Source organism: Sorex araneus, chromosome 1 (genome assembly GCF_027595985.1).
Source record: "Sorex araneus isolate mSorAra2 chromosome 1, mSorAra2.pri, whole genome shotgun sequence".
Lineage (NCBI taxonomy): Eukaryota > Metazoa > Chordata > Mammalia > Eulipotyphla > Soricidae > Sorex > Sorex araneus.
Window position 1 is genome coordinate 272,368,243 of NC_073302.1, and position 15,839 is coordinate 272,384,081.

At 36.5% G+C, this 15,839-nt stretch overlaps 1 protein-coding gene across 9 annotated transcripts in view; it reads right to left on the reverse strand.

Annotated features, from left to right (window-relative positions):
- MYCBP2 (MYC binding protein 2) overlaps window positions 1-15,839 on the reverse strand; it is a 224,296-nt gene that overhangs the window by 176,322 nt on the left and 32,135 nt on the right. For all 9 annotated transcript variants that reach the window (XM_055121420.1, XM_055121438.1, XM_055121447.1 and 6 more), the window contains exons 5-12: window positions 14,923-15,119; window positions 10,719-10,961; window positions 10,434-10,505; window positions 8,196-8,292; window positions 4,472-4,545; window positions 4,199-4,337; window positions 1,706-1,782; window positions 320-524 (exon numbers count right to left, since the gene is read on the reverse strand). In XM_055121420.1, coding sequence (XP_054977395.1) covers window positions 320-524; window positions 1,706-1,782; window positions 4,199-4,337; window positions 4,472-4,545; window positions 8,196-8,292; window positions 10,434-10,505; window positions 10,719-10,961; window positions 14,923-15,119 — 1,104 coding nt within the window. The remainder of the gene's footprint in view (window positions 1-319; window positions 525-1,705; window positions 1,783-4,198; window positions 4,338-4,471; window positions 4,546-8,195; window positions 8,293-10,433; window positions 10,506-10,718; window positions 10,962-14,922; window positions 15,120-15,839) is intronic.

Genomic DNA, 15,839 nt, shown 5'->3' on the forward strand with positions numbered 1-15,839 from the left:
ACAAGCTGGTCTCACTCCCCTGACCCTGAAAGAGCCTCCAGTATGGCATCACTGGAAGGACGAGTAGAGAGAGGCTTTTAAAATCTCAGGGCTTGGACGAATGGAGACGTTACTGAGACCGCTCGAGAAATTCGACGATCAACGGTATGATGATGATGATGATGATGATGATGATGATTAGAACCAGTATACCATGACCATTAAATATGCACAGTATACATCCTCTCTCAGAGCAGTAAGATTGAGTATTATTAAAGTTGATACACATTATGCTGATAAACTATTACACAGCAATTCTACTGAATGGCCTATTACTTACTAGACTCTCCATCTTCTCCTTTACTAGCAGATCCTGTGAAGAATATGCTTCCATCTTCTGCAACTAAAAGGGCATGAGAGCCATCGTGTCCAACGGAGAAGTGAACAATCTTTGGAGATTTTGTAATTGGCAGCTCAACCCATTTTCCTGCTGAAGGACCACCTTGTTTGATTCCAAGACTCTGGTATTTGCCAGTATAATATATCTTGCATTTTTTTAATAAGAAGAAAAGAGAAATTATTGTACTTTTTGGAGTAGTTCATCAGTTTTCACATAGAAAATATTTACAGAAAACAAAAACTATCAAGCCCAGCTTCTTTATTTTTTCTGTGATTCAACTTTTATGAGATTAGTGGAAGAGAAGTAAGCATATTTTTCCAAGAATATAGTTTATAATAGTTTTCTTTTAGTATCAATTCAGGATGCTTATAATTAATTATTAATGTTGTATTTTAATATAGAGTATCCTGGATTTAAAGAAACTGACTTCACAAATAAATCTCAAACTTTAGAAAACTAGTGAATTTTTTTGCTTTTATCCAGTGCTAAGATCTACATACAAATATACTCTATTTGTTAACTAATGTTAACTTCATAATTCCTCTAATTATGTTACTTTCACACCCACTTTAAATAAGTGTCCCTCTCTATTGAGTGATCTCCATAATCTCTACATTTTATATAATCCTATTTTCCCAACTAAAATGTAGATTTTTGCACATATAAAATTAACACTACAGGCTGCTGAGATAGTACAGTGAGCAGCGCGCTTGCCTTACATGCGGCTGACCCCAAATTCAATTTCTGGCAGCTCATATGGTCCCCTAAGCATTTCCAGCAGTGATTCCTGAGTGCAGAGACAGGAGTAACCCTGAGTATGGCCAGATATGTCCAAAAACAAACAAAAAATCCAAACCAATGGCTATCCTATTTATCAAAATAAATATAAAATGTGAGTTTATTCAAACTTGAAACCTTAACAGAGAAGTTTCATAAAATTTAGTATTTGTAAAGATGTAACAAACTTAGTTCTTTTTTTTTTGCTTTTTGGGTCACACCCGGCGATGCACAGGGGTTACTCCTGGCTCTGCACTCAGGAATTACCCCTGGCGGTGCTCAGGGGACCATATGGGATGCTGGGATTCGAACCCGGGTCGGCCGCGTGCAAGGCAAACGCTCTACCCGCTGTGCTATTCCTCCAGCCCCCAAACTTAGTTCTTAATGACACAATTTTTCATGGACTAATTTCAACAATGAACATAATTTTTTCACACAAAGGCAAAATAATTTAAAAACAAATTTGCTTAGACATCTAAACTGTGTAACTCAAATGATCACATCAACTCCTAAAAAATGCTAATTTTTTATCCTAAGTGTGTAATTTACCTTTCCATTTGAAGTTTTCATCAGTGCAAACTCTCGTCCTGCACCAAGAATTGCAGATTCTTCATCAAATCCTGTGCCTGTAATACAAACAAGACTAATAAATACAACTAAATTTTTAAAATTTGAATAATTTCTAGCATAATCAACACTATTTTGAGTGTTATAACAAACTACTCAATAATTACTGAAAACTAAGGGTGATAAAATGCTATATGCCCAAATTTATAATAGTATACTAATAACACTACTCCAAGAAGAGCAAAATTAAAGCTGTAGTTTCTTAATTTGCTCCAAATTTGCATCAAGTTTTTCAATATTAAAAAAAATTTAATTCCAATTCCAAAAAATACTGCTTAAATAGTCCTTGAATGAAGAATGATTAATATTCCTTTAATGAACTAGATTTTTTTAAAACTTGAGTATTAAAAGCATGGGCATTATATAATTTATAAATCATATCTCAATTATGCCTTATAACTTAAGTCCAGTTTACAAATAAATAGCTTGACAAAGAATGTCCAATCATAGGTCTTTGGGCTTTAAAAATGCCAAGCCAACATTTTAATCAAGGTATTTTAGAAACTCATTTTTATGCTTATTCTACAGAGTATTTTATATAGGTATTCTGTGTGAATACCTATATATGAATACCTCTATATAAGTATTCACATATATATTAGAGATCTATATATACTCTCCACAGATCCTGATGTACACTGATTTCAAATAGCAAAATTCTAATAATTACATATGGCACACTTTGATTTGACAGACTAATCAAATATAATTTGCCAAATTTGATTTAGCAAACATAAATTTTGATTGTATAGCTGACAAAAGATACCAAGCAAATAAAATGTTGTGGTTTGTATAAACTACTAATTCATCCATTTCTTAAGTTATACACTAGCATTTTAATTCAATATTTTCAATGAAAGTATGGAAACTACATAATTGAATAAAAATGCAAAACTGATCAATTAATGTTCCGTTTATTAAATTTAGTCATAAAGACTGGTCTTGGAAAGAGGTTCACAAGTGTAAAAATGGCACACCCAAAACCCGAGAACAAGGGCTGGGGCAATACTACAACAGTACAGCAGGTAGGGTTCTTGTCTTGCACATAGCCAAGTTTGGTTCAATCCCCAGCATCCCATATGGTCCCACGAGTACCTCCAGCAGTAATCCCAGTAATCCCTGAGTGCATAGTCAGAATTTATCCCTGAGCATTGCTAGATATGGCCCAAAAGCAAAAAACAAACCAAAATAAAAACCCAAAAACAAAATAGCCAAACCAAAATGACTCTCACGGAAACTACTGACACTAGGACTAAAAGATAGTACAGCAGGTAGGGTGCTTGCCTTGCATGTGACTGATCTGGGGTTCAATTGGTGGCACCCCAAATGCTCCCCCCCCCCGAGCCAAAAAGAAGTCCAAGAAATGATTCTTGAGTGCAGAACTGGGTGCAAGCCCTGAACACTGCGGAGTGTGGCCCCAAACCAAAACAAATAAAACTTTTGATGTTATAAATATAATAAGCCCAAAACATACTCTGTGGCTATTTGAATTTCTGTATCCACATCCAATATTCAGATATCACTCAATCACAATCCAATATTCAGATATCACTCAATCACAGTCAATGTGATCAACATACCATGACTCTCTCAAAATTGTTATCAAATCAAAATGAAAGGTTTCAATGAGAGAACTATGCCTAGTATTGCGGCGATGCTGCAAAAGAAGTTATCAAGTGTGAATCACTGAATAAAGATGGAGCATCGAAACTTTAATGATGTTTAAAGTTATCATTCATGGGGGGCTGGAGTGATAGCATAGCGGGTAGGGCGTTTGCCTTGCACGCGGCCGACTCAGGTTCAAATCCCAGCATCCCATATGGTCCCCTGAGCACCGCCAGGAGTAATTCCTGAGTGCAGAGCCAGGAGTAACCCCTGTGCATTGCCAGGTGTGACCCAAAAACCAAAAAAAAAAAAAAAAAAAACCACATAAAGTTATCATTCATCTATCAAATCTTATTTTCGTTTGCGCTATTCAAAGAAAAATTAGAAAACCTCTTTAAAGTCACTTTCTTAGAATGCTTAAGAGAGAGAGAGAGAGAGGAGAGAGAGAGAGAGAGATTTTAACAGGCTGAATGGGGCACACGCTCAGCCAGCAAAAGGCTGTGGCTCCCAGCATCACACATTCCTCACACCCAGGAACAATCCCCAAGCACGGAACTAGCGGCAGCTCCCCTAAACACAGCTCTGAAAGTGACCCCAAAACAAAAATTTTAAAAAACAGCTTTTAAATATGATACTTTAAGAACAGTATTTTTCTAGTTCCTTGCAGATTTTAAGTCTTACGTGTGCTTTCTAACAATAGCAGAATAGCTGCTAAAATCTAAGCTACTCTGATGAAAACCAGATGTTAGCTTTAAAAAGTATCAAGAATCCAAAATCAAAATGTGAGAAAGACTTCTTTGATGATCTTACTTATAATATGTAAGTCCTTCTCCAGATCAAACAGTGAGATACCACAGGCATGTAAGCATTTTCGGGCCAATTTTAGTTGTAATTCTTGTTGTAGCACAGGTTCAGTGCTTGTGGCAAAAATTCTGACAACAAAACCATCCTATAAGAAATAAAACAGTCATAGTATTAGTTGCATAAACTGTTTTTCTCTGGTTCTTTGGTCTGCTAAGACTTGAATACTTCGAGAATGCAGTATCCCATTTATACCAGCAATTCATTCACAGCACTACTTACATCTCTTGAAGCAGCAATTTGATTAATATATTCCCCATCAGTGAATAAAATATTTTGACCTTCAGTATGGCAATCTGTGCAAAAGGAAGAAAAACTAATTATATTAAAATATAAATTAAAAACCCACAAAACGACTTTACTCCTCAGTTGAAGTCAGAACGAGAATTCTTCAAGGAATAAGGATAAACTTAAACCAAAAGGGAGACTGTGCTTTTTAATACAGAATTACAAATAAGCAGAAACTAAATAATTCAACTAATAATACTTATCACATTTTGTGTTTACATTTGTAACTCTTCCATTATTAAGAGCCTGAGAGCACACCTATTTCAAAGTGAATTAGTATTAGAAATAGTCTAATAGTAAACATGCACAACGATGAACAAACTATAATGTTGGTTATAATCATTTCAATACAATCACATGCAATGTAGGCAACACTCTACCCTCAGACATACATCACAATCATTAGTGTCACAGAAAAATACAGATAGATCTAAAGCTTCTGTATTTGAGGTCTATGGAGTCCAACTACAGATATCCCTTGTTTTATCAAATAGGTAATACTAATGCTGATGCTACTGTTTATGCTTACAAATTTATTCCCAGACTTCAGCAATTAGATCCTCTATCTTTACAACAGTGATCCTTAAATTAAACGAATCTGCACTGTGAATTTCTTTTTTTTGAAAGTGGTCATTGGTCTTGGCTGGAATGCCAAATGTTGTCAACGCTGTATAAATCTGTTAAATAGTTCAAACTTTGATCAAAATAATGCATAAGGCAGCTGTGACAAGGGATACCGGTATTACAGAAGGACCACAGGGGCATGTGTTAGTGACTGCTGCTAAATCACATGAAATTACAAGCAAATCAACATCTAAGTATAAATTGTATCCTTTTGGAAAAACAAATGTTTAGCAAGCAAGTATAAAAGCACACACACTTCTCCAAAATAACTGCAGAGAACTAGGATGAATCTCTCCAATAATCGTAATACCAAAAATATATTTAATTTCTATTTGTACCTGAATTCAAAAAAAACAAAACAACAACATAATTTCTGGTTTTGGAATACAGTAATGGAGACCACCCAAATACGTTGGATTACTCCATATCTTTGCCCAGGAGCTTCATACTAGCATACTTCTTTATTATAAATATGCAAAACACAGGCAGACCCTTACCAAAGAGAGAATTCAGTGATCACAAACTGGAAATAGAAACTGGGAGACAAGGCCCACTGGTAGCCCAAGAGACTTGGTAATCAAAGAGAGGAGAAATCGAAAGAAAGAGTTCCTAGTCCACTGTACAGAATACAAAGAGGCGCAAGAAAGATGCTTCTCAAGCTCTAAGCAGTAAGATTTTAAACTAAAAAGCAAAGAAGAAAAACTCATTATAATTTCAGATAAATGCAGGGGTGAGGAGTGAAGCGGCGCAGGAAAAGTTGCAAAAACCCTCATGATCTGAGGCAACCTGCCACCAGACATGGAAAGTAAATGACATAAGGATTTAACATAAGGAATATGCCAACATGTAAAAGCGAAAATGACAACCAATAGGGCTAACAAGTATGCCTTCTGTTCAATACTAGGTTGTGAATAACTTATTTACAAATTAGATTGTAAGACACGCTGGAACACGAAGCTCAAAGAATTACTTAGATTCGTGTCAATTTTAAGCATGGTATTTACTACCAAGTATAAACCTGACAGTTAGCTTCTGTTCCCTCTTAATCTAAAAGCTCCACAGCAGCACTGCCCCAAGCTGGGAAGGGGAGCAGGGGCGGGGGAGAGGGGCAGGGGACACTACTGAAGACATGGCATCGAGGTGCAGATCAAAGAAATAGAAGTGACAATAGGCTTCTTCAGGTCTGAGGGTTGAGTCTTCTGATGTGTGGTTTCAAAAAAATTTTCTCTTCATCCTTTCTTCATCCACCAGGTACAAGTTTGTTATAAGGAATCTTCAGGAAAATAACTTCTGCCAATTCAGAAGACACACAACACAGGGCTATCCTCCCCAAGGTCTGTTCATTATTTCACCATAAATACAATACATGTTTATAAAACAGAGAAACACCTGAATTGTTAAAACTGCATTTCACATGTTAAACAATGTAAAGGAATTTAAAGTGAATAAGGACATTCATAAGCCATTCCTCATTTTAGGGAAATAAATCAGCTTTTGGTAGATGGTTTTCAAATAGCCTTCTTAGTCACAATCTATGTTAAAGAAGCAGGTTGTATCAGATGTAAATCTTTGTTTATTAGTACCCATCTATTAAGGGGAAAGGAGAGATGATTTTGTGATTCTTTCAGAAAAATGATCCAAATTTGTTCACTACAGTGCAACTTATTTGGCAAAAAAAAAAGAAAAAAAGAGAAGAAACTACTATTCTAATCTTATATATATGTGTGTATATGTGTATGTAGTTTAAACTCATGAAAACTTTTTAATGATCAGGAAATAGAGCAAAATGGATACATGTGTTAAGAAAAACGTAGCATATACCTTTTCTACAAGTCTGTGCATTAAAAGTACATGAAGAGAGGAATGCTATTCACCTTCCTCCATAATTCATGGATTTATGGAGAAATGGGATTACAATTAATATTAGTTTTTTCTTTGCATATATAAGATGTCTATATAATTAATTTCAAATGTGCTTAAATAAAAGTGCCTCTTCAAATATTTAAAAAAAATTTAATATATTAAGTTATTGTTATTAGATCCAGAGGAACACACTTAGAACTTGTGATAATTAAAAAAACAAATAAAAACCTTATAGAAATATCTTGTTATTTACAAAACAGCCTTAGTAAATTTGCTTTCCTAAGCTGCATTATTTATGAAACAAACACAAATATTACATTTACCTTTACAAGTGCCATGTACACTAATCAGATGATATTTATATCAAATGAATAATGAAGTTATAAAAGTATTTTTTAACTGACTAAGTAGCTGGAGTGAACTATGCTTCTGTCTTTTTCACAATCATTTTCAAGTAGTCAAGGGCCCAGGAATATTACTGCTTACCATAAAATTGACAGACACATTATACAGTCAAGGTTTTTAATTAACTTTTAGAATGTATTAATGGTGAAAGCATATTAAAGAATTTACAATAAAGATAATTTTATGCGTTTTTCCCATGTTCCACAATATCCGATATCCACTGCCTTAAAATTTAGACAGCACAGGTGACTTGAGTAATACATTTACAGAACTCCAAACTTACAGCTAAGCAAATCATGTCAAAGTGCCTTATCAAAATGTTACTTAAAAGTACATATGACGGAGTTTTTAAAAATTGGTGATCACTGACCCTAAAAATCTGTCTCTGAAAATGCTTTTTTAAAAATAATAAACTCTGAAAAAAAGAAGTCTTATTTCAGGTTATGTAAAAGTCAGAGTTATGACTTCATAGGAGCAACAAAAAAACATTAACCCATGAACTGAGCAGCTGAGGGGGTTGGAGAGATCAGGCTGCAAGTAGGCAAGAATTTTAAAACAATCATTAAAACACTGTATAGTATATGTCTGATACCTGCTGTCTTCACATGCATTTTTATATCAACTCCAAAATACATTGCATGTCAAGATTTTTAAGCCTATTTGTGAGCAAGCACTATTTTTTGCTAATCTTATGAACATATGGCCTAACATGCACATCTCTTAAAATTACCTGTGAAGAAAATAAATGTTTAGTTGAACAACATACCTGGTAATATCACAGTACCATCCTGCTCCAGTGTTTCAGGGCTTATTCTTATGGCTGTCATGCTGTGGTTATTCACATCTCTATACAATAAATAACCCTGATAATAACAAAGAATGTTCTAATTAAAGCAGAGTAGTGGCAAAAAAGAATGTGAAAAGGCATTTTAACCAGGCTAAAGTTTAAAAGACAATGACTGGGGTAGTCAATATATAAAATTTAACTTCCAAGTCTTTCCAATAGCCTGGCAAGCAACCCGTGGCATATTTGACATGCCACAACAGTAACAACAAGTCTAACACTGGAGATGTTTCTGGTGCTCGCTTGAGCAAATCGATGAACATCGGGACAACGGTGCTACAGTGCTACAGCACTGTAGTTGATACAATAGTTGATAAAATAATTCTGTAGTTGATACAACAGAATTATTTTCAAATAACCATTTTTAAAATGAAAATGCTTTCAATATATGTTATTATCTGCAATATTCCTATAATCTGGATAAGACTGTATGTAGGGAGATCTTTGTACTGTAACCTTCCACAAAGAAACTGAGGCTTTATTCTTTAGGAAGGAAAGTAGAAAGAAAAAACAATTTCAACCTTTCACTGTCATTCACTTGAGAATTGGAATTCTAATTTGGCCACTATATCAAGATGAAGCGATCTCAGAATTAAGATGCAACAAAGATGTAGCTCTTTTCTCTCTTTGGTGACACGTGCATGATTCTCCATGAGGCAGCTATCTATAAAGACTAAATACTATTCCCTGAATGATACTGATCAAGGACTTGGAACAGAGAACATCCACACTAAGAAGTTCCAATTAGGTCTCAGGTCACAAATACATTTCCAGTTCAGAAATGCTAATAATAAAGGTGGTCTAGACTGGTTAAAGAAACCTTGGTACATCTACACAATGGAATACTATGCAGCTATTAGGAAAGACGAAGTCATGAAATTTGCTTTTAAGTGTATGGTCATGGAGAGTATCATGCTAAGTGAGATGAGTCAGAAAGAGAGGGACAGACATAGAATGACTGCACTCATTTGTGATATAAAATAATATGAGACAGACACCCAAAGACAGTAGACACAAGGGCCAGGAATATTGCTTCACAGTTGGAAGCCTGCCTCATGAGCTGAAGAAGAAGGCAGCTGGAATAGAGAAGGGGATCACTAAGTCAATGATGGTTGGAGAGATCGTTTGGGATGGAAGAAGATGTGTGCTGAAATTAGATAAAGGATCAAATGTGACAGCCCCTCAATATCTATATTGAAAACCATAATGCCAAAAAGTAGAGAGAGAGTATGGGGGGAATTCTCTGCCATAGAGGCAGAGGGAGGGCTGGGATGGGGAAAAGGGGGGATACTGGGGACATTGGTGGTGGAAAATGTACACTGGTTGAGGGATGTTGTTCGATCATTGCATGACTGGAACTCAAACAGAAGTTTTTTAACTATATCTCACAGTAATTCAATAAAAAAAATACACACCAAAAAAAAAAGTGAATAGGACATGACAGACATCTGAGAAAATAAAACTGTACTTTAAAAAATAAATGAATAAATGGGGCCTAGAGGTTCACTTAAGAACACCAACTGAAAACTTTTTTTTGTTTTTTTTTTGGGGGGAAGCCAAGTATGGCAGCGGTCAAGGCTGATTTGCCTTCAGGAATCATTCCTAGTGGGATTCAGGGACCATATGCTGTCCCTGGAAGAGAATTCCTAAGGTTGGTCATGTGCAAGACAAATGCCCTATCAGATGTATTATCAATCCAGCCCAACTAAAGATCTTTTAATTTCTATTTTACTACCTATAACAAATGACCAAATGAGTTAACTGATTTATCCAACATCACACAGTTCATTACAAAAAAATTTAAAAAGAAAATCAAAACTAAAAGTAAACTTCCAATAGAAATCACTTTCTTCTTTATAATATCATTGTTACAATGATAAAATTAAAAATATACTGCTAGGGCTGGAGCAATAGTATGGCAGGTAGGGTACTTACCTTACATACTGGCAACCAGGGTCTGACCCTGGGCATTCCATATGTTCCCCCAAGATCTGAGCTCTGTGCCAAAAATAAACTCTGAGCACCACAGGGTGTAATCAACATCACCCCCCCATCAAAAAAAAAAAACATTGTTTTTAAATAGAAGCAACACAGTGTGATGATTAAGTATGAATACACGTTTTAAAAATTAGGAAACTATTTATCATGAAATTCTCTCACCTGAGCATACCCTAACCAGGACTTTTTTTCTTTTCTGTTTCTGATGCGAGATGTAGAATTATATATATGTCCCTACAAAATATGAACAACAGTAAGTTAGACAACAAATAATTTTGCAATAATTAAAAATAACACCAATGAATTGACATTTAATGCATACTTATGATTTTCAAAGGAATACTATCAAATCAAAATAAAGTATGTCCAAGATGAAATGGATCAGAAAGAGAATTTAGCAGAGATAGAACTGTAGGTATGATTAAGAACCATAAGGAATCACATTACCCTAACTGTTCCACTGTATCCAGATCCAATTTTGTACAGTCCATCCTTGCATAGCAGATAAAGAAAAAATCCATCATTCTGAAGAAGACATTGATCATCTTCATCAACAGATACTTCTTTCAATGGCCATTTATGCATTAAAGCTGCTTTTTTAATGCCATTGCTAAACCAGTCCTGGATTTGAATTTTTCCCACCAGCACTGCCTGCACACTTCTTTGTAGTGAATTTAATATCGTTGGCACCTGTTCAAAAGGGAAGGAAACAGACAAAAGTTAGTTTGGTAATGAACAATCATTTATTTAAAAAACAGATTAAAAAAAATACCCAACCATAACCTTTAGAATAATGGTTTTGTTAGAAAAAATAAAAAGTTATAACACGAGGGTCAGGGCTGTGGTTTAATGGTAACAGAATTTGCCCCACATCTATAAGGTCCTGGGTTCTACCCCACTGATCACAGAAATAGCTTTTGATGATGAAGCGTAAAGTGTTGCATCTACAGATGAAATGAAATTTCCGATACTTTTTTGCCATTTCACTTCTCCATTATACCTAATATCTACTGTTTGCTATCAAAATTCTGAAACTTAATTGTGCTAGCTGTATATTCATTGAGTTTAATGAATATATATCATTCAGTTCACTATTTTAATTTCAGTATATGTGCTGCCAAAGGGAGCACCAGTTAATTGTTTCAGTCTTCAACTGTTATACTATCCACTGATTTATCCAATAAATTTCTAATTGTAACTACTTGGGTTCTCGTTGTCTGAAGCTCAATTTGAATCATTTTCTAACTGATTTCTTTGCATATCCTTATTCATACCTTCAACACTTTATTACTTTAACAATAACACACATGCCTGTATTGAATATATCATAATTTCAGTATATAACTACTTTAAATGACTTATTTTGACACGTTTCTTTCTACTATCTCTCAATGAGAGTGCCTTTTTCCCATGTGTTTTTAGTCTATGTGCTCAGCTGCAATCAAGTTTTATTTGTAAGAAGCCTTTAAAAACTGGAGTAAAATTCCTTCAGGAAAGATTCTGATTTCTTTTGACAGGGCATCTCATTGTCAAAAATCCCTATTCTACTTTAAGCCTCAACTTAATATGTTTAGCATGAAAAGCTAATATGCAGTTGCATCCCAAGCCAATTTTATGAGTATTATTAGGGTACACATTCTCAAGAAACTTTCTCTACACTCATTGCTTAGCCAAGAGTTCGTGAAATAAGTGAGGTAGGTGGGCTGAAACCAAATACTGAAGAATGCTATAAGTCATCATAAGAGAATGGATTTTTAATAGGGTGCTTCAGTTAGAACTGATAAGATAGTGTCAGGGAAGGTCTATAAAAAACTTCAGCTGTTGATCCAGAGGATCTAGTAGTTTTATGGAATCCGGAGCTTGAGCATAATATGGAAGTTAGATAGGCATTTAAATCCTGTCTGATATCTGAAAGCTCCCTATGCTACAATCATAGTAAACTTCGTTCAGTCTCCAATATTCCTCTCTTATCCCAATGTCTTAGAACACGGATAATTTTCTCTCCACATTTCAACTGGCTAATTTCAATTCATCACTTAAATTTTACCTCATATTTTACCGCTGAAACAAATCTACACAAAAATAGACCACATGGATGTCTAATAAACTCATGTGCTTATCTAAGGATACCTTTAAAAATTTGGTAACTGACCCTTTCTGCCACCGCATGAGCTCGACCCCAGAGGCAACTGAACTACTCTGGACACGAGCAGCGCCCCAAAAATGCCTCCAAACTGTGTAATCGGAGCTACCGGCCCATGCGCCTCCAGCGGGGTACTCGGTCTTTTCTCTCTCAACTCTTTCTTATTGAACGCAGCGAGGCAACTGCCGGTTTTTAGAGTATGCAGGGACCCTCGGGAAGCCCGGGAAAGCCGAGAGGGCGGGATTTCCGGATCCGCTCTGTGCCAATATTTAAGCACAGCGCCATGTGGGTACGTTCCTTTCTGCCGCCGCACAAGCTCGACCCCGGAGGCAACTGAACTACTTTGGACACGAGCAGCACCCCCAAAATGCCTCCAAACTGTGTGATCGGAGCTACTGGCCCATGCACCTCCAGCGGGGCACAGTTCTTCTCTCCAGGCTCCTCCATCATGTGAGCACCACAAAAGGGAAGTAAAAGATTGCAGTGATGCAATTACCAAAAGAATTTTCCCTGGACTTCATACAGAAATCCAAAACCGCACGGCTGCGACAATCTCTTGATTGTCAGCAACGTGAAAAGGTTCCTTTTTAACAGGTCTTACTGTGGGGGGAAACTCCAAACAATAGTACTGAGTTTTTTTTGAAATATTGAAGGTAATCAAAGTAGCAGCTATTTCTTTAGACTGTGAACTAAGCCAAAGCCCCATGCCGGCCGAGGTGAGGAAATATCCTTCTTTCTCGGTTCTTTTCCCTTTTCTGGGAGAAACACGGTGTGGTGTCCACCATATTATGAAGTCTATTAAGCAGGCACGAACTTAGAGGTACGGGAATGGGAGGTGGGGGGAAACTATATACTTTGAACAGCGGGACGCTTGGGAAGTCTCGGGCCGATACCAGCGCATGCTCCGCCGAGACTCGACCCGGGTGGCCACACTTTTGTGTGGCCACGATGCTGCTGATCAACCAGAATCCAGAGCCTAACTAGACTACTTCCGGTTCCAGAAACTACTTGCAACCATGTCTCTAGACTGAACTAAGCCATAGCCCCATGCCAGCCGAGGACTGGAAATATCCTTTATTCTCATTGGGTGGCGTGGTGTCAGCCATAATATGAGGACTATTCATTAAGCAGGCACAAACTTGGTGGCACGGGAAGGAGGGGGGAAAAATTCTATGTACTTGAAACAAGGGGACTTCATATCTCTCCAGTCTCAGCAATGGAAAACTAATTATCAAATGCTGCATTGGCAGTAGGGCTGTCTTTCTTGGGGGAAAACTCCAACAATACTGAATGTTGTGTTGAAATATGGAATGTAATCAAGGTAAAGTGAAAATGAAGTGAAATTTATCAACTAAGCAGGCAGGGATGGGGGCGGGGGGTGGGAGGTATACTGGGGTCTTTGGTGGAGGAATATGGGCACGGGTGAAGGGATGGGTGTCTGAGTATTGTATAACTGAGACATAAACCTGAGAACTTTGTAACTTTCCACATGGTGATTCAATAAAAAATAAAAAAATAAAAAATAATAAAAAAAATTTGGTAACTGAATACTTGTTAGCTATTTCATTAATATTTAAGAAGTATCTGTTTATTTCCAGCATTTATTTAAATTAAAAATGGCTAATCTCAGAAAACACGGATACAAAACATGCTGAAAACCACAGTTCATTTGAAAAACTTCAAAACAATTAAAGTAGGAGGAGTTCAGGCAGGGCTAAAAGAGGGAAAAGAATAATAATAGAAAACCATACAGTGAGAGGACTGCTTGTGTTTGAGGAGTTCAAGATCACTGAGTAAATCACAGAAAATGACCCGTCTACATATATTCCTTTGACTGCTAGTAACAAGAATGAGGCCCTCTTTGCATCTCTCTGGAGGTTCTCAAAGGGGATGGAGAGATAACAGACATAAAATGATAACTGCCTACTCCATTCCAGAACAGTCTAAGAGAATTAAATCAAGACTGCCTGAAAGAAATTTCTATCATTGTCAGTGATGCAAAGCTTATGCTACAACTGAATATTGGTAGTTTAAAATGCTACCTGTGAAGGCAGAATAGTTCAGAAATAATTCATTTCAAAAAAAAGTCAATATATCATTATATAGTGTAATGATAACATTTCTTTTCACCAGAGAAAAGGAATTTAGAGACTGAATAAGTTCCATACTCGGAAATTCAAAGGAAAGAGAGCAAGACAATGCTAAAGGGACGCTACGCTGCTGATAGCAAAGACCAGATAAAGATTTCAGAACTTTAGCCAAATTTTTATCTTACTTTTAATACTTCACTGAGTTAAAAAAACAAACAAACAAACAAACAAAAAAATACAATGTATGTAGCTTAGGCCTAAATTCTGAAGATTATTTATACAGTTACCTAGGGTACATCAAATCATTGCACTGAGTAAGAAAACCCCACTATGGCAGGAAATTCCTATCAACAGAAACCAAAATGAAAAAGCAATGTGGCATCCTAAAACACTTCACGCTGCAAAGAATGTTAAATACCTGAATAGTTTGGCAAGCATGGCTGCCATTGTTGGTGAGGATAGCGGAGATGGCCTGAAGAGTCCTGCCTGTTTCTCCCCAAGAAGCCACCAGACTAAAGAGGCAAGCACAGGAAAGTGCCGTCAGAGACTGCCCTGTGCTGTCGTTCATCCCAGTACTACGAACAGTGATTTCCAAAAGGAGCTGGAAGAGAGATTCTGTGGATAAAATAGAACTCAATTACATTCACTCAACATACAGGACACGCAGTGTTTACTTAGCCCCTGTCTCAAAAATACATTTACGGCCGTTAGAAACACTCAGCTGCTTCGATGGATTCCCTTCTAGTTATACCTTCTCCCCCCGCCCCAAGGTAAGAGTTAGAATGTCTGTATCAAAAAGGCCTTTAAATCTTTTATTGAGCTTTTTGAATGTGAAGTGTCCAGGAAGTTATTTGTAAAACAGCAGTATATAAAACCTGTAATACATTGCTTTTCTATAAAACTGGGGTTTTTCTGCCTGGCGCTTAGGCCAGCAGTGCAGTGCTCGGAGGTGACCAAAACCATATCCAACAGTGCTGGGGGACCAAGTGTTACTAGGGACCAAACCTTCATTTATCTCCCAGTCCCAAGAGGAAATTGCTTTATAAGCCAGAAAATTCCCCAAGTCTGGAGAACAGATATACACCTTCTTCCACAGAAAATCATTCCCACACAAAAATTCCCTGCCCAAGATTAAGTCAACAGACTGCTGGGTATTTCTTCCACAGGAGAAAAGGAGAACTAGAAAAATAAATAAAAAATTAAAAAAAGAAGAAGAAAAGGAGAACTAGAAAATCCTGAATGAAACAAATATTCAAAGAACAGAAGCGAAAGAGAGACCAGAAATGAGAGAAAATTGGAGAAAGATGAAGAAAATGAACAGGCGAGACGAAGGAC